We start from the raw sequence: 19,489 nt of genomic DNA, 5'->3' as shown, positions 1-19,489 counted from the left end.
TTAACACCTGAAATGCTCTTTCAATTCCAAAGCTTGAGAATTTGATGTTGCCATGGTTGAAGGTTATGTTTTCTTTTGTTTGGTGGTGATGTTGGGCTGGCGGGGGGAACAATTTCTTTTTTTAACAACACAGCCCTTTGTGCTGAAAGTTTTGCCTTAAACCAGGATACCTTGACATACATAGTCGCAACCCTATGACTCAGAACAGCTGACTAGGAGCAGCAAATCTCTGGCCTCCAGAGGGACACATGGTAACCACCAGCACCTGGGGCTGCTGACTTCCAGAACTCTGCTCTCTAGGGCGCAGAACCTGAAAACCAAAATGTCCATTTCACACAAAAGACTTGGGTTGGTCTGTATGCCATGTTGACCCATAAGCCAAAATACTGGTTGGTTTGATTTAACAAAAAGAACCAAAACTGTTCGGTTGCCTTATTTGCATGAATATGCTTTGGCATCCAACAGGGCTCTCTTGGGGCTTACGTGATCTGATGACAAGGGTCCTAACAAATATGAATGGCTGGTCGGGACACCAGACACAGCTCTGAGTCCCAGGTTCTACTCCTAGCTCTACCAACTATGATTCACCTCTCTGGGTCTCACCATCCATCTCCTGACAAAAGGAGGACCTGAATAAAGTTATGGTAAAACACTCACACCCTTGTGATGAGGGCTTTCTGTTGGGTCAGGCAACTTCATTCTTAAACTCTATTTGATGAGAAGATATTAGAGAGGATTTTTAGCCCCACTCCCTCCCAAGCCAGCTATCCCATTTCTTGGCTAACTAAAGGAATCCCACCTTCAAAATCTGGCCTCGCCACCAGTTTACAGCACTGCTGATTTCTGCATGACTCTTCTTCCTACAGTAATAGGAGGAAGGCCTCTGGAAACAGAAGAAATTTCCTGGCTCCATGAAATGAAGAGAATTTTCTTGGAAAGGCTCAAGTCTGTGGGGCCATAGGTAGGGCTCCTATGGGATCCTAACCCCAAGGAACTGAGGTGATGAGGTGGAAACAGCCCAGCCACACACGTCAATGGTGATTACATGCAAAGCACTCCTCACAGGCCTTCACCAACATGTCCTCCATCCCATCCCCCTGTGCTCCCAGTCTCAGTAAATCACCACCATCCTCCCACTTACCCAAGCCTAAAATCCAGGAGTGAACCATGAGTTCTGCATATCCTTTACTGTCCCCATCCTAACAGATCACCAAGCCTGGTCAGGCCCATCTCTTGAACTTTTCTTGAACCCATTTTCTTCAGTTCATCACCATCACCATCCAACCCAGGCCACAGTCATTTCTCTCTTAGATTGGAAAATGGCCAGATGGTCTCCCTCTCCCAGTCAGATCCCTCTCCATTTGACTGTCCACACAACAGCCAGAGCAGTCCTTCTGAAACACCAATCTGATCATGTTTGCCTCTCCTAGCTCCTCATCAGCCTTAGGATGAGACCTGAACACCAGATTCTGTGCTTTTAAACAGTCAGGGTTTTGTCATCTAGACCAATGTTTCTCAACGTGTGGCCCTCGGATCATTTGGAACATCACAATTCAGGATGCTTGTTTGAAAGGCAATCTCTTAGGCCCTATCCAGACCTACTGAATCAGACCCTTGGTGGGGACAGAGGCCCAGGGCACCGCCTTTTAAAATAATCACTTCAGAAAGATTTTACACAAAATTTGAAAACACTGCTAGAGATTTAGGAAAATTAAAACCAACTTCTGTTCCACCTGTCTCATCTTGGACAAAAACTCCTCCAAGCTTCTATGTGCTCATCTTTCATATAGAAACAACAGCAACTGCTTAACACCTAAAGCAACTGTAAAGACCAACACAAGCCAAAGCACTTTCTAAGCTGGAAAATGCTACAGGAGAGGTAGTTAACAGCAACAGTTTTCTAGTTAACAAGCGTATCGCATTGGGTAGTAATCTGAGACTTTTCTATCCTGAGACCAGAGCCGTTAGAAACTCCTACGTGTAGATGATTTTTAAACTGTAATAATTATATGTGAAATATATACCCATGATTATAAACCATCATCAAGAAGTAACTGGAGGGGAATTCCCTGGAGGTCCAGTGGTTAGGACTCCACGCTTTCACTGCCAGGGTCTGGATTGGATCCCCGGTCAAGGAACTAAGATCCTGCAAGCCGGGAGGTGTGGCCAAAAAACAAACAAAAAAAAGTAACTGGAAACAACCGTAACACGTACCCCTACTACAGCTTTTTTATAATCATATCTGGCAATTAATGGCAGGGATCAGGAATGCTAAATGTCCAGCAATGCATGACTGTACATCCCCATTCAGAAACATGGCCCTTTCCAGGAACAGAAACTAACTTCATAGCCACAGCCCTGGAGACAATATAGTGGAGTATAGTGGTAATGGCATCATATTTTTTAATCCCTCACATGTCTGTGATCTTATGGAAGAAGTTAAGCTCTAGAACAGTGGGTCTGTACTCTTTTGGGGTACTCCTTTGGGACCCTATTGAAAGCCATGAGCATTTCCCCATAAAATTACCTGTAAATGCAAAATTTTACCCTAGAGTCTGTTTATTCTTTTGTATATAATAGGGAATAATTATAATTACCTCTCAGGGTATTGGGAGATGCTAGCATCAGAAACAGGATATTTAAAACTACTTTGTAAATTATAAAGGTCGTTGCTATTATTCTTTTTTTGAGAGTGACTCTCAGTACCAACTCTACAGAATAATTTGGCAGAAAAACTTAAGAGGCCTTTCTTTCACTCTGTGCTCACAACTGCCTACGACTACCATCCAATAAGAAAAAGGTAATGGATTTGAACAGACACATCTCCAAAGAAAACATACAAGTGGCAACAAGCACGTGAAAAGATGCTCAACATCATCAGTCATTAGAGAAATGCAAATCAAAATCACAAATGAGATACTGCTAAGAGACTCTAAAGTAAAAGGCCTCAGACTCTTCATCTGTAAAATGGGTCTGTTAACTAGACCTTACAGTAGTATCTGGCCCTTTAATTTTGTACTTTGGACGGCTGCTCTAACCACACTTTGAATGCTGGTTTCGGGTTTACACCTGCCATAAGGGTTTATGCTACAAACCCTTAAGGATTTTTGTTATAAAAGAGCATCCTCATAGGGTATACATTTTATATCTGTTTGCAGTTGTGCCTTTTGAGCTGTCAGGCGAATAAATATAGGAACACCCGCCCAGACTTGTACATTATAAGTATTTCAAAAGCTGTTACCTCTGCACCTCTGAGCCTTTTGCACAAGGCCTCTCGACAAATCCTACATCCTCAGCAAACATTTGTTACTCGCATGAGGCAAGCCACCCAATTCATCAATCACAAAAATACTTCAAAACAGGGTAGAGAGTTCTATGTTAATATCATTTATGAACAGGCGTTCCATCAGGTATAGAATAGGAAAATTTCTCAGAACCGCTTTCTAAATATACTGTTTTCAGTACATTAAAATCCATTTTTCAGCTAGTAAACATAAAATTAGAGCTTTGCCCTAAGAGCTGAGAGTAAAGATATGTTGGAAAGGCTTATAGACTATTTTAAAATACACGCACATACACTGCAACATATAAAACTACATTCACATTCACATGTACACACCATCACTCATGCAGTTAAGTGGAGATGATAGAACCCGACACAAAAAAGATAGCAGCAGTGGATGCAACAGTATTAAGGATGGGGGTAACAGGACTATGGCTCCACTCCCTTCTGAAATCCTTCCCTACCAAGACTCTAGAAGGGAGGATTTGCATCCCTGCTACTTGCTTCAACACTATCATTTAGATACAAAGTACAAACAAGGCAAATTTAGCTCAAAGTATATCAAACTGATTCACCACTTTATGAATTTTATAACCAAAGCACAGAAAACAACATTCCAGCTCAGCATTCAATCGATGCCCACGACCGGCACCAACCACCTCAGACAGTACCCAGACGAACATGTGAACATGTGGAGTCCTCACAGCCACATGGTGGCTTATAACAAACTCACACCAGCTTCCGTATAGTAAAGTATTTTTTAGGACTTCCCTGGTGGCGCAGTGGTTAAGAATCCGCCTGCCAATGCAGGGGACACGGGTTCAATCCCTGGTCCGGGAAGATCCCACGTGCCGCAGAGCAACTAAGCCGGTGCGCCACAACTGCTGAAGCCTGCGCTCTAGAGCCCACGAGCCACAACTACTGAACCTGTGTGCTGCAACTACTGAATCCCGCGTGCCTAGAGCCCGTGCTCCGCAGCAAGAGAAGCCACCGCAATGAGAAGCCCGCACGCTGCGACGAAAAGTAGCCCCCGCTCACCGCAACTAGAGAAAATCCTGTGCGCAGCCACAAAGACTGGCTTTTTATTTATTTAAATAAATAAATAAATAAAAATAAAATAAAATAAAATATTTTTTAAATGAAGGGGAAAAAAACTGACCTTGCAGAGAATTGCACTGCTCACCAGGCACAAACACGTGCACATACATAAGCACAGGTTAATACAAGAGTGTGAGGCTGATACCTTCTAGGCCCTTCAGTGGGACTGACCGGTGTTTTCGACAACAGGCTCCTTGAGGTCACAAGCACCGTGAAGTTGACCCTACGGCTGGCTGCTCCTCTTCATCCTCAGGTGACAGGCAAGTGGCATGCACGGTGGCAGTTCTTTCACGAACTTGGCGCCAGACAGGGAGCTGGTGCCTGTGTTTCTGAGCCCTGCCCCACAGCAGAAAGGCGGGCACATGCTTGATAAAGCAAGAGCCCCAAACATAGGAGATTATGTTTACTTACATCTTTAAGAAGGTCCCTGTATCCAGAAAAGAGCCCCAAAGAACAAAGTATTTGAAGTTGAGGTCTGAGGCTCTATCTTCATTCAGAAAAGACTTCAAAGGAAGCAAAGGAAGCATTTGAATGGGGGCAGTGGGACAGTGACCCAGTGGTAGACACCAAACTGGCATCTCATTAGCATTCATAGCAAGTCTACCATGATACATCCATTAATTCCTTTATATCTGGGCCTGGAGTGGGACACAACAGCAAAGCCCTAATTACCTACCAAGACCATTTTAATCTAGTAAAAGTTTAGCACTTGCATTCTGGCTACAAAGTCAAAATCGTCCCACGCAGGACACTGAGGGATGAGTGTATTCACCAGTATAGAACGGAGTCCAATACACGTGAATGCCCCACAAGCTGCAGCTGGAAACCTAATCAGTAATCCCTGAGTCATCTCATCTTTGCCTCTGGCTTGTCCATATCTTGAGGAAGGCCTAGAAGCAGCTGAGTGGATTACAGCTGACTCAATTCGGCATAATTGATATTTGCTTAAAGGGAAACCCGATCATCCTTACTACTGCTAACATCCCATTAAGACTAAAAGTTAATTAGGCTGTGTTCCATAAAGTCAATTGGAGGCATTTGTCTCAATAGCATTATTGTAATTATTCCTCATCAAAATGGATACCACCTCCTACTGCGCTCGATGTCTTGTATAAACAACAGCATAAACCTAACAACTCACATTCCATTCTTCACCTGAGTTATTTAAGCAGGTTTATGTTTATATAGAACTGCAAATGGGAATTCATAGACATTAACACATTTTAAAATAAATACAAAGGCATGTTTAAGACATCTTGTTTTTTAAGTTTTCAAAGACTGGGAAAATAAAAGCAAACTACAAAGCGTGACAAATTTTAGATATCATGATACCAGTGAAAGTCAAAAAGAGAAGCACCTATTAAAGTCAACCTATTACATACACTGTGCCTAAGAATGGAGACCACAAAATGCTGAGTGAAGAGCACACGGCACGGTGCACGTGTGCCCCTGTACCCTCCACCTCCGCCCCACAGCTGTGCTTCCAACCACTCCTCAGAAGACTCTGGCAAGGTCACAGGCACACGAAGGAAGCAGGGCCACCAAGATACCCACTGCTGATGTTACTAACAACAAAGAAGAGAAGGTGTTTAGGGTAGGCGGATTGGGGAGGGCGGGGCCAAAATAGGCAAAGGAGATTAAGAGCTATAAACCTACAGTAATAAAACAAAGAAGCCACGAGGATGTCATACACAACGTTAGGAATATGGTCAATACTGTAATAACTTTGTATGGGGACAGATGGTTACCAGACTTATCATGGTGAACATGTCAGAATGTATGCAAATGTCAAACCACTATAGAGTACACCTAAAACTAACATAATATTGTATATCAACTACATTTCAATTTTTAAAAAAAAGAAGAAAAAGATGGTTTCCTTGGCAAGTTTTCCTCAAGACCCACGACTTACACACAGCAAACTAATTCCCTTAAACAAGTCTTTAAAATATTATATTTAATAAAATAAAATTGTTAGAGAAACAAAACAAACGCATAAAAATCTGAAGGAAAGAGTGGTTTATCACATAGACCTATACATTATCTAGACATTGATCTCTAGTGACTAAACAATATCCGAATCAACAGTCTTAAAATTATGCTTCAGGAGGAAAACTAAACTGTGATCATATTTTGTTACTAGCCTTCTGTTAGTATCATCAGTGGCCTAGTGAAATTATCACAAAGCAGGGAGTGAAGAGAGGAAGTCAGGAGGGACTGGGCCAGGGGCGTCCCAGAAATGCAGATAACTTCCACAGAGCTGAACCCCGGATACGGACAGCTAAGCGCTCTGAACAGTGATTCTCAAACTTGGCAACACAACAGAAGTGCCTGAAAAGCTTTAAATACCCCAAGGCCCAAGCAGTCCCTCCCTGCCCTCCATCACACACACATACAAAATCTAATCTCTAGAGGTGGGGGACCCAAACAACAATAGTTTTTAAAAATCCCCAGGTGATTCCAATATGCAGTCAAGGTCTAGATCCAGTGTCTTGTCTATAAAAAGGCCTCAGGTGAAATGATTCTATGGTTAGATGCTGATGATGACACCTGGCCATTTCCCAAGGGAAAACAAAATATTGGTAAGTAGTGGTGGAACCAGTCATAAGCCAAGAGTTCAGGTTCTGATTTTGCCCCTCCTGATTTATGTGACCTTTCAGCAAATCACTTGATTTCCTGGGTCCTCAATGTGTATTCCACTTAAGTAGGAACGGGTTCTGCAGAGTCTGTAAGAGTTTATTTAATCCTATAGTTTCTACATACTAATAAAGAAATACTTCCAAATGGATGGTTTGGCCAGGGTTAGCAAATGTGCATCAGGATCCTAGTTTTACTTATTCACTCTTTTTTAACTTTTTATAAGGGCTAGACCCACCAGTAAAAACTGAGTGAATTCCGCATATGTCAGGTGTCTTTTTCTTTCTTTTCCAAAGTGTAGTTGCACAAATTCTGAATCCCAGTTAAATGGAATATGTTGATGAATTGTGGTCTGTTCAAAAACTTGCTTAACGTCCTCTGAAAAGAGAAAAGAAAGGTTGATTAAAACAAAGCAAATCGGGTTCTTCCTTATAAAACCTGTTATTAAATGGATATTGCTACTTTCTTTGTATAAAAAGTAACTCAACTTTAAAAACACAGATTATAAAATCATGGCAGAAATAGAACTGGGAGTCTCATGAAGTCAAAGTTAATAATGCCATCCAATAAAATAAAAGGAAAAAATCAAGAAGTCACACACACACAAAAAGCCCTAAAAGGCAGTTGCAAAACAAAGTAATAAGCTAAATCTCATATCATCATCTGTTTTGTTTCAACAAATATTATTTTCTAGGCACAGGGGATATAATTCAATCTTTAGTGGCAGGAAACACACATATACATACAGAAACACACAGAACACTATAAAAGTCTTAAATATAGTCCTCTTTAACAAGTTATTAAAATGTTTTTGAGGATTTAGAAATCAGTTAGATATAAATCTTGAAGCATATATTCAACAGCACTAGGACTCTATTTAAGCTTTAAAAAGTTCCACTGTTCATCAGGCCACACTTAAAGGTAACAGGAAGAAGAGCCAACAGCCCGATCCTTTAACTTTATCCTGCACACTCTGGCTTGACAGAAGTTCTCAAATGGTCCAAATAATCCCATTTTAAGATGGGCTACCAAATGTACTGTATTATTGATTCTTCCCCTCTTTTTAGCCTCTACCACAAAACTGTAAGAGGACTGACAGAGAACAGAAAACAACAATATGAAAAACCTTACTTTTCTAAAGCTTCACGTTTTTATTTACTAGTCTCCCCGCCTCCCAACATGAGTGTATGTTTGGAGGGTAAAGGGACACAAATTATATTAATGAATTTGTCCTGGGCTTCACATCTTTAAATATATCTACCAAACCTGCTCACTTTTATGAGCAAACTGTGCCTGCTACCTTGTTTTTTTCCCTTTGCAACTATTTAAAAAAAGAAGTAAATTCTTTAATTCTCTAAAGGGTGCCAAAAACCTTGGCACGTGTTTCCACTGTTTCCCCCAAATTTCCTACTTCCATCCACCCTTACACTCACAAGTTTTTATTGCATGCTTTTAAAGTTTCCAGAAATTTTAAAAGTCTTGCCATGAAGAAACAGTAGTGCTGCCATCAGTATAAGATTGGGTGTGTATCTGCACGGAGAAGGCAGTAAAAAATCAGAATTATGCCACACATAAATTTTATAAAAGATGGCAGAAAACCTCAGGCTGGCCCTGATAAGGACAATAAAATAAGAAGTTTTTAAGTGTAACCCTCAATTTCTTTGAATTTATTCTGTCTTCTCCACTTTTAGGAAAAAAGAGAAAAAAAAGAGAGAAAGGACATAAGAAAAATGAAGTGAATCAAGAATTGAGGATCTGAGTGGGGGGTGATGAATGAAATGAACTAAGTAGGAGGAGACTCTGCAAGTTTCTTTTTGGCTCTAAAACCTCTGAGAAGGAATTACCGAACTGAAAGTCAAATTACTTGGGTTCAAATTCTACTACTAACAGTAGCTAAAATTTCTTAGGCATTTACCATGTGCCAGGTATTATTCTAGTGGCTATATGTGATAGAATAGATATTAACCTAGATAATCTGTAGCTCCTTTCCCATTCTAAATTTCTATGCGTCTGTATGAAACAGGCCCAGGATAGATTCAAGCAAGGCCCACAATCTTCTAATCAATCTTCTAATCAAGACCAATAAATGATCTAATGAGAAACGATGTTCAAATGACAAAGATGTGACCAAAAGAAAAAAAAAAAACACCATTTTTTATTCTATAAAAAAATGTTTATATACTATAATAAAATTTTAGAGAAATATACAAGCAAAAATGACTTTGTGGCCATTTTTCTGCCAAGCTGGTGAAATAAAGATTCCTCTCTGCCAAGCATTCTGGTAAAATAACTTTTCAATGCAATAATCATGGGATAGCTGTCAAAAACGAGGTCCTTCCTTTTCTTGACCTCTCCTTCAACGTCCTATAGAAAGTAACAGAAGGTATTAACCCAATATTGGAGACATGGGTGGATGGAAGGTTAAGTAAAAGTCATAAAGAAATGATGACTCTGGAGAACAAAAAGTCCAACACTGGAAATCTTGATGAAGTTAGTGATAGAGCTGGAAAGACAGAAGTTCATGATGAAAGTTTGGTATGTTGTAATAGAAGACTTCAGAGGTGACAGGACATGAGATCTACGTGCTGTGTTGCGTTTGTATGTTGAAGTCATAGCCCCTAGGACCTCAAATATGACTATATTTTGGAGATAAGTTCTTCAAAGAGATAAGTTAAAATGAGGTCATTGGGGCGGGGTGGCCTAATGTCATATGATTGCCATGCTTATAAGAAAAGTAGATTAGGACACAGACATGCACAGAGGAAGACCATGTGAAGACACAAGGAGAAGTCTGTCATTTACAAGCCAAGGAGAGAGGCCTCAAAAGACACCAATCCCGCCAACACCTTGATCTTGGACTTCTCGCCTCCAGAACTGTAAGAAAATTCATTTCTGTCGTTTAAGCCACCCAGTCTGTGGCACTTTGTTATGGCAACCCCAGCAAACTATTACAATGAGCAACAGGAACTCCCACAGCAGTGATGAGGAAGTTACCCAAAAAGACCCTCCATATCTCCTGCTACCACCATAAGCAAGATGAGAGACATTTACAAAAGCAGGCATGTGATAAAAAGGGTGTGTCAGCTGGATATTCAAATCAATTAAATGTAGTAAAAATGTGTTTTAGGCTAAATATATGCAAATTACATGTATTAATACAAAGAAAAGTAACAGAAGGTATTAACCCAATATTGGCATATAAAGCTAAGGCATTTATTATCCATTTTAATATTTATATGGTATAAAACTATAAATATACATAATAAATTTAGGTTACTCAAAACTTAGTAAATGAATTTAAAATGTGACTGACTCTAACCAACAATCTTATTTTTCCTATAATTAACTATCATTCACTGCTTGCTAGAGCTCTGACTTGAATTCAAAACTGTGAACTTTGAACCTTAAGTCTAGAGCTTTCTCCACTATTCCATGAGAGCTTGTCTCTCTTATGCAAATGCCTGCCTGAAGTATTGAAATCTAGTCCCCCTGAAGTATAGAGCTATATGTGATCTCTAAAACATGTTTCAACTCTACAAACTGTCAGTCCTACAGACCTGCACTACTGATGTGTTTTTAAAAAGATATCTCTACATAGTATTGTATAGGTATGGAGATAGGTCTGCGTGAGTATACACGTTAATTATACATCTTTTCTTTCTACATAGATTATTAGCACCTTGAGAACAAAGGCCATATTTTTCACATCTGCTTCTCCCCTTGTGCCTGCACAATGGTGGGCATAGAGCAACTATTCACTAAGTTGTGGCTGAACTTAAATGAGGAAGAAAAGGTTTACAATAGTGCAACAGGTTCAGGACAGTGGTATTAACCCTTTGAGGCACTACAGTTTCCACCCTACTGAAAAGCCATTACAACAATCATTTCCTAAGATTTTAGTGAAGTGCAAAGAATTGTCAGTCTTCCTTATTAAAGTCTCCAGCCCCAGGCCTAGGCTGATTCAAGTGAACTAAAGAACCTGCATTTTAATTAGCATCCCGGGTTTTTCTAATTCAAGGGTCCAGAACCTCATTTTGAAAAACGTTGTCCCAAAGGGTTATAGAAGGGTTTTTTAACTCCCCATTGAAACAGACAAAAAAATATGAAAGGAAGGAGGTAGGAAAGATTCTCCAGAATAGCTAATGTAATGCAGTAAGTGTACACACAGGCCACTTGTAGACCCAAGGGGACATGCAAGTTGTACAATCCAGTGACTGACATTCACTTCATGGCCTATGTGACCAGTGCTCCCTGGAGTTGGACAGTTTACAAACTACACGACCCTGAGAATGGGGTCCATTTTCAGTTCTCAGCTGTTCTAACACACTGGCCACTGTAAGAATGCCAGTCCTTAGTTAGCCAGCACATCTGGGAGCACTGTATCAGGTCCTGCGGGAAGTAGAAGGGCAGGAGAAGACACGGTGCTGAACCCAAGTCTAATCCACAAGAAATAACTAAACAACACATCAAAACAGTATACTGGATTAAGTGCTAAACAGCAACAGTCCTCTTGGCAAGGAAACGGAAGTGTAAGGAAGGATGCATTTACAACAGTGGGAGAAAAAAAAGCTTTCTGGAGAAGGTAAAACTTGATCTGGGTCCTAAAGGCCGTGGAGGATTTATTCAGATGAATCTGTGAGGGAGTTTTTCAGTAAAGAGCAACAGCATGAAGAAGGGTTCATTTCTTTTGAAGTGAATTAAGGGTCCAATCAAAACATATTGGACCAAAGCCACTGAGACAGGACAGATCCTGGTCTAGGCACTTTCAGATGTTGGCATCGCCTGCCAGCAGCAAATATTATTTTCAAACCCTAAGGACTTGATGCTACATTTGTGGTGAAGAAAAGGTTGCTACGGGAAGAACAGTTGGTCATGGAATTCTGCAGAAAAAAAAAGACCTGGAGTTTTTTACCACTTGATACAACCTTTACAAAATTTATTTTTCACTCTCCTAACTTACCTAACAGAGGCTTGTGTACTCAAATATCATAAGATTACCAAGTCATTATAATTGGACAAATCAAATGATATGAGCATTATTATTATGGATAAAGAGGAAAACTATCAATATTTCTATAGTCATTTTCAAGGCTAATAAACTCTTTTAAGAAATTAAAATATTAAATTTTGTCACTCTGGAAAACCCACATTTTTTTCTCTGAAAATATTTTAGAGATTCATAAGTCTTTGAACACTTCATCTTGCTCCAAGAAGTCATTGTGGGGAACTGATTTCCTGAAATGCTTGGCCTCAACGTTTTCCTGTACGTTCATGAAAACAAACATCTCTAAGCCCAATAGTCACAATGGGTTCTGGAACTTCCCCCCTCACTTTGGAAGACACTGTAATATCATCTCAGGTTAATATTCTCTTCTCCTTTTAGGAGGCTCAAATAGCTTTCTCACTTAACATTTGATTGTTTTAAGATTGAGAGGTAAGAGTACTCCTTCCATCATATAGCTGGAAAATCAGAAACTAAAAACCAAGGTGATTTTCAAAACTGCTCTGTACTCTCGCTTTCATGGAAAATTCCATGAGCTTTACCATAAAAGACTCTAGGAGTCGATCGTAGGGTCATCCTATCACTAAACCTTTACCATTCCCTGAGCTTTCCAAACTTAACTTCCTAACTTGCAGTACTGGAGAGGAAAGAGAAAAATGTTTTACGCTTTTTGGTCCCTTGGTTCCGTGAAATAAATAAATTAAGAAATTAATAAATACGACTATAATTCATAACGCACCTGCTGATGGCTTTCAAATAAGCATCACTTGGCAGATTTATTACTAACTTAAAAAAATTAGAAGGTCTCTCCTAGTCTAAAGCACAAGGTCTTAAAATCTTACCCCCAGGTTGAGGTCATATAGGCAAAGAAGCAAAACTGAATTAGCAATGAAATATAAATGAAGCACTAGATATATATTTTGGATATTTAAAATCATAGTTTTCTTAGCTCAGCCACTCCTCCTGAAAGTAAAAACAAATTAGAGTGCTTATCTCAAAGTATAATCATTGTTATTTCAATATGTGCCAAACAAACTATGTTTGGAAGGTCTATAGTTCCCATAATATCACCAAATAATGGTGATAGTATTTAAAGCAAGACTTCACCAAATAAGCTCAAAAAACCTTTGGGTTTATTTTTGGGGACTTTGCTTTCTCCACAAATGTTTCTAGGCTGAAAGTCTGCTGCACTTTTTTTTTAAGATTATAAAAAGATAATTACAAAGTGGTAATCATTTCTTACCTAAATATAGCCTCAAAAAGTCAACTTATTTCCCCCAATAAGTTTCCCAGGCTACACAGTATGGTTGTAGTGGAAAGAGTTGTGATTTTTAAAAGCTGGGTCATAGATGACATGATTTTGTGTATTCAAGGTCCTAAGGAATCCACTTAAAAACCATTAGAACTAATAAGTCCAGCACTGTTGAAGGATACAAGATCAATATACAAAAATCAACTGTATCTCTACATACTGGAAATAAGCAACCCAAAAATGAAACTAAGAAAGCAATTCAATTTACAATAGCCTCAAAAAGAATAAAATACTTAGGAAAAAATTTAACAAAAGACATGCAAAACCTGTCCTCTAAAAACTATAAAACACTGTTGAAAGAAATTAAAGAAGATTTAAATAAATGCAAAGACATTCCATGTTCATAGATGGGAGGTCTTAATACTGTTAAGATGGTAATACTCCCCAAAGTGATACACAGATTCAGTGTAATCCCTATCAAAATTCCAGTTGGTGTCTTTTGCAGAAATTGACAAGCAGACGTTAAAATTCATATGGAAATTCTAGGGACCCAGAATAACCAAACCAATCTCGAGAAAGAAGAACAAAGTTGAATTTCAAATTTACCTCAAAGCTACAGTAATCAAGACTGTGTGGTACTGGCATAAAGATAGACATATAAGACAAATGGAATAGAACTGAGAGTAAAGAAATAAACCCTTACATTTAAGGTCAGTTAATTTTCAACAAGGGTGACAATTCAATAGGGAAAGATTAGTCTTTTCAAGAAATGGTGCTGGGACAACCATGCAAAAGAAGTAAGGTGGGAACCTACCTCACACCACATACAAAAACTAACTCAAAAATGGAGCAAAGATCTAAATATAAGAGCTAAAACTGAAGCTTTTAAAGGAAAACGTAGGCATAAATCTTTACGACTCTGGATTGGAAAATAGTTTCTTAGATATAGTATCAAAAACACAAGCAACCAAGGACAATAATATATAAACTGGACATCTTCAAAACTGAAAGCTTTTGTACTCCAAAGGATACCATCGACAAAGTGAAAAGACAGCCTACAGAATGGGAGAAAAGTTTTGCGAATCACATATCTGGTAAAGAACTCTAGAATATATAAAGAACTGTTGCAACTCAATAATAAAAAGACAATTCATCTAATTTTTAAAATGGGCAAAGGATTTGAACAGACATTTTTCCAAAGACAAAATGGCCAATAAGCACATGACAAGATGTTCTAATCATTAGCCTTTAAGGAAATGCAAATCAAACGAGATATCACAATAAGATACCAGTTTGCCCCCACAAGTAGCAAGTGTTGGTGAGGATGTGAAGAAATCCGAAACCCTCATACACTGCTTGTGGGAATGTAAAAATGGTGCAGTCACTTTGGAAGAGTTTGGTAGTTCTTCAAAAAGTTAAACATAGTTACCATGTGACCCAGCAATTCCACTCATAGGTATATATCCAAGAGAAGTGAAAACATATGTTCACATAAAAACTTGTACACAAATGTTCATAGCAGCAGTATTCACAATAGCCAAAAACTGGAAACAACCAGAATATCCATTAACTGAAGGATGGATAAACAATATGTGGTATATCTATAACAATGTGACGTCCTCAATAAAAGGAATACAGTACTATTACATGCTACAACATGGATGAACCTTGAAAACATTATACTAAGAAGCTAGTCATGAAAGACCATGATGTTGTATGATGTTGTATGTTGTATGATGTACCATGTTGTATGATGAATCATACAATCATGTTGTATGATTCCATGTATATGAAATGTCCAGAATAGGCAAATCCAGAGAGACAGAAAGTAGATTAGTGGTTGTTTAGGACTGGAGGGGCTGGGGAAAATGGGAGTGGGGAGTGAGGATTGCTAAGGTACGGGGTTTCTTGTTGGGGTGATGAAAATATTCTAAAACTGATGATGGTTGCACAAATATGTGAACAGATGAAAAAACATTGCATCATACACTTTAAATGGGTGCATTATATCTAAATAAAGCTGTGTTTTAAAAAAAACCTGGAACCCTCAAATCTGCTTCCTATTAATGAGTGGTATTAGGCAAATTACTTACTCTGACTCCATTCTCTCAATGTGTAAAATGGGAGTAAAATAACTCGAGGGTTGTAGCCAAGTGTGCCCAGTACAATGTCCTAAACATAGTAGGTGACCATTAAAATGGTAAAATTCCAAAATCTAAAGTCTTAATTATAATGAAGATTGTTATCTGGGCACCAAATATTTACAAAAGATACAAAAAAAAAAAAAAATCAGGCACAGTGTGATTGGAAATATCATAGTTTACACGTCTCAAAAAGCAATAATTTTCCTCAAATACTTAAAATCATCCTCTTTTAGCTCATATATTAAAATTTTGAATGAAAAGTGATAAAAAAACTAAGTAATTTTCCATTATGTTTCTGAAAGTATGAAATTAAGAAAGATTAAGAACCACCACTCTTTGCTTTGAAGATCTTTCAGATACTAGAAATATTTAATTGGCAAATTACTTGAACATGCCATTAAGTGGTTAGACTGAATTTGTTTTTACAAATTCTATGGCCTCTTATTCCTTAACCTCCACCACACTATAATCTGAAATCATCGAGGTCTTCACTTATGCAAATTTTTACTTTCTGTGTTTTTGTTTCCATATAGAATAACTAAATTAATGCACTTTAATTTCCAAAAGATTCACTCTTTGAAGCTGCAAATCAAGGAAAACAAGTTTCCCATTAAAATAAAAAAGGTTCATCAAGCTACATTATTTCAAACACTGAACCACAATCTCTCTCTCATGGATCCTAAAAATTTCATTAATACAATAAACACAAAAAGGATGTTTCAGTTAAACCCGAAAGTAATCCATCCCTCTCAGAGGCAAAGGGAGAGTTGCTGAACAGTGCCCTTTACTTCTCGGCAGCTTCACTGGGGTGCTTTTTCTAATGTGGGCTAAATCCTCAAAGAAAGTTGTGGTTTCGTTCGAAGGGAAATATTTCATCCTGCTGATATGGTTAACAACAGCTTATATGGCCATCGTCTTTTAAGCAGGGAGCACAAGACAAATTGTTGAATTCGGAAGTTAAATAGCATAATGGAGTAAGTGGATACAGACCTATCTCTACTGCCACATGCGCCAATATCAAGGTTTGCCATTTCAAACCCTTTTGACAAGTGCCTTTTTCTATTAATCACAGTTAAGGGTCTGAAGAGGAAAGAAGTATTCTGGCTACAATTCAGACTTGCTCAAGGAAGTTCTAGGGGGAAAATGGGTGCCATTAAAGCAGAGTAAGTACAGAATAAGTACTTCACACACTCAGCTCTTCTCATTAAATTGAGATCTCTATAAGCCCCTGTAAACTTTGTATTATTATTACTATCATTCTGAACATGCGGGTACAGTGGTGATAAGTATCTTTCAAAAAATGAGCACACATGCAGACAAAGCGCTTGCGTACACACACACAGTCAAGCTGAGCTGAATATTATTTCGAAGTCATATATGGTGATGGTACATGTAGAAATTAGGGCTAACTTAAACCTCTTCCAGTTCTGTACGTAGAGAGGGATGGGACTACCCTGATATGAGGTCACGTGGCATTCTAGAACAGAGTGTCACCCGTCTAGTAGTGCTGGAAGACAAAGTTGTGGTTCCTACGAAACTAGTCACCGTCCCCTCTCTGTGCCTGTTTCCACATCCATGAAATAAAGCCATAAATGACACCAGCCGTTGTTCAACTGCAGTGTGAAACGCGTTCCCTTGGAGAGCTTGTTCAAAACACATTCCCAAGCCCCACGCCCAAATACTCTGATTCAGCAGATTTGCGATGGACCCAGGGAGCCCGCAGTTGTCATGAACACCCCCCCCCACGCTATTACAACGAGAACTCGTGCTCTGCCTTATTGATAAGAATCCTTCCTATTCTAAAGCCTAATGGATCTATAAATCCTCAAGATTAATTCACTGTTTAAGTCATCATAGTGAATGCTGGTTAACAATGAAAAATGTTAAAGGCTACCAGCTATTTAGCATTTGATATTAATCTTCTATCACATGCACTATCTAAATCAAACAGCAAGAGAGGCCAACTGAGATGTTTTCAATCTATCTGCCAGAAAAAAGTTACTTTCAATTGGACAGAATAAATCATTAGCAGTCTTTCATAAAATCAAAAGTAGGTCAGTTAAAATGGTGTTTGGAGGTCTACAGCACACTGTGGTCACTCTCCAGATGTGTAAGCTTGCTTTAATCATCTGTTGTGTTAATTATTGTTAACTTTCCTTACCACTAGAGAGGAACACACCAAAAGACTCCAACTCTTTGGAATTTTTAAAGCAGTACAAAGAATCCTAATTCATTCCCTAAATGCAAGTATAATATCTCTATTGTTTAAAACACCAATTTCCTAAGCTAGTTTCCTTAGACGGATGTTATCAAAAATAATTTTCTTGCAAAAGCATTAACATACATTTAACTCTACTTAAATGCTCAAGAGCAAATGTACTACAAATGTACACCCACAGTGATCCCTTATTAGTATTAAACTGTTTTATTTCAATTAAAATGTCTAACTATCCACCCCCAACATATACCTAAACTGTAATTTTCTCTGAGAACTTCCAATACATTCTTGATTTTGTTTCCTTTATCAACCTATCAGAGCAAAAACAGCCTTGCAACTGTTGGAAGAAATCAGTTATTAGCAGCAAGATTACAGCAAATTTTCCAATTTAGAAAAACAATATTTTTATCTCCTCTTATACTGAAAGAACAATGGTATAATGTTACTATTTTTAAGTGAGCAGTACAGTTTAAAATAGTCAAATTCTCCCAGTGCTCCAAGTTTTAGGATTTACCGTTAGCTTTCTGTTCTCCACACCTTCTTTCCTATTCACAAGTTCTCTTCTCCCTTCATCTTACACACACACACACACACACACACACACACACACACACACACACACACACACACACACACACACACACACACACACACACACACACACACACACACACACACACACACACACACACACCAGGTGCAGACATCCCCTGATTCGGCCTCTCCATACCGACAGTCTTCTAAAGAACGCTTAACCTTCAGGCGGTGGTTAACTAAGGAGTGGCTTCACATGGTTATTGTGATTTTCTCTCCAACTGACATTCCTCCACCTTCTCAACAGGCCTTTTTTCCCCCCTCCCTATTTTTAAAATGGGGTGATGAAGTAGCAAAAAGTACAATATTTTAGCCATTTGAGCATAGATGATTCTCAAATTATCCCACCAACTGGAAGTGCTCTCTGATACCACTATCTTTCAAAATTGAAGCCATTATGGTCAATCGTGCAAATCCGTATTTAGCTTTTTGTAAGTAGTGGATTTTTGACCCAATGAACTGGAACAGCTTCTGCACAGTCTCTAGGATCTCATACAAGACACTCAGTCCCTGGGCACGCCACAATCCTCATCAATATTGAGGTTATTTCCTCTCAAAACTCACACTGCTCTTATTCAATATTCTCATTCGTTATTGGAATGTGTCTTAAGAAAATATACGTGGGTCCCCCAAAAATATGAAATAAAATCTACTATCGGGTAATAACGTCCTCTCGCCAAAGTAACTTGTTGTTTTTGTGAAACATCAAAATCAGAATGAATATTAACAAAGAACTTTGCTCAAATAATTGCTCCTTCTGACTCTCAGAACCATTTTCCCCTCAGTTATCATTTTGAATATTTCATTTTCCAAGTGTCTTTACAAAGGTAATAATAAATGACCTTCTTTGCAGTGAGCTTTAAAAAATTATGGCTAAAGTTTTGTCCTCTTCTAGTCCAATACCTGCATTCCTCTAGTTTTTTACATTTATTATTAAATTTGAGTGTCTACCTTCAAAACTTATCTGCGTACTTTTAGCTCTCATCATTTTCTGCAACTTGAATCAGAATGACTGAAGGGGGTTGTTTCCACATAGTTCCTCGTGTCATCTAGCCTGTTCGTTTTCCCAGAGCATTCCAATTCACTTTCATCACAGCAGGTGTTCCTGCACAAAATCCAACTGTGAACCCAGGAAGGGCCCCTCCAAACACCAACATACACGTCAAAGAATTAACTAGAGAAGGACATTAGAAATCGCTTCATTAGTTCTGTGGATTCTGTTTACGTCTCACACACAAAAGAAAGGTAGGTTCTGTTCAAA

At 38.6% G+C, this 19,489-nt stretch overlaps 1 protein-coding gene across 2 annotated transcripts in view; it reads right to left on the bottom strand.

Annotated features, from left to right (window-relative positions):
• The window catches only part of SLC25A13 (solute carrier family 25 member 13), a 203,212-nt gene that overhangs the window by 83,146 nt on the left and 100,577 nt on the right, over window positions 1–19,489 (bottom strand). For both annotated transcript variants that reach the window (XM_068550618.1, XM_068550619.1), the window contains exon 5: window positions 7,257–7,396. In XM_068550618.1, the coding sequence (XP_068406719.1) occupies window positions 7,257–7,396 (140 nt within the window). The remainder of the gene's footprint in view (window positions 1–7,256; window positions 7,397–19,489) is intronic.

This window comes from Eschrichtius robustus, chromosome 8 (genome assembly GCF_028021215.1).
Source record: "Eschrichtius robustus isolate mEscRob2 chromosome 8, mEscRob2.pri, whole genome shotgun sequence".
Classification (NCBI taxonomy): domain Eukaryota; kingdom Metazoa; phylum Chordata; class Mammalia; order Artiodactyla; family Eschrichtiidae; genus Eschrichtius; species Eschrichtius robustus.
The sequence above is the reverse complement of the archived record's forward strand: the minus strand, read 5'-3'. Positions and strand labels throughout refer to the sequence as shown.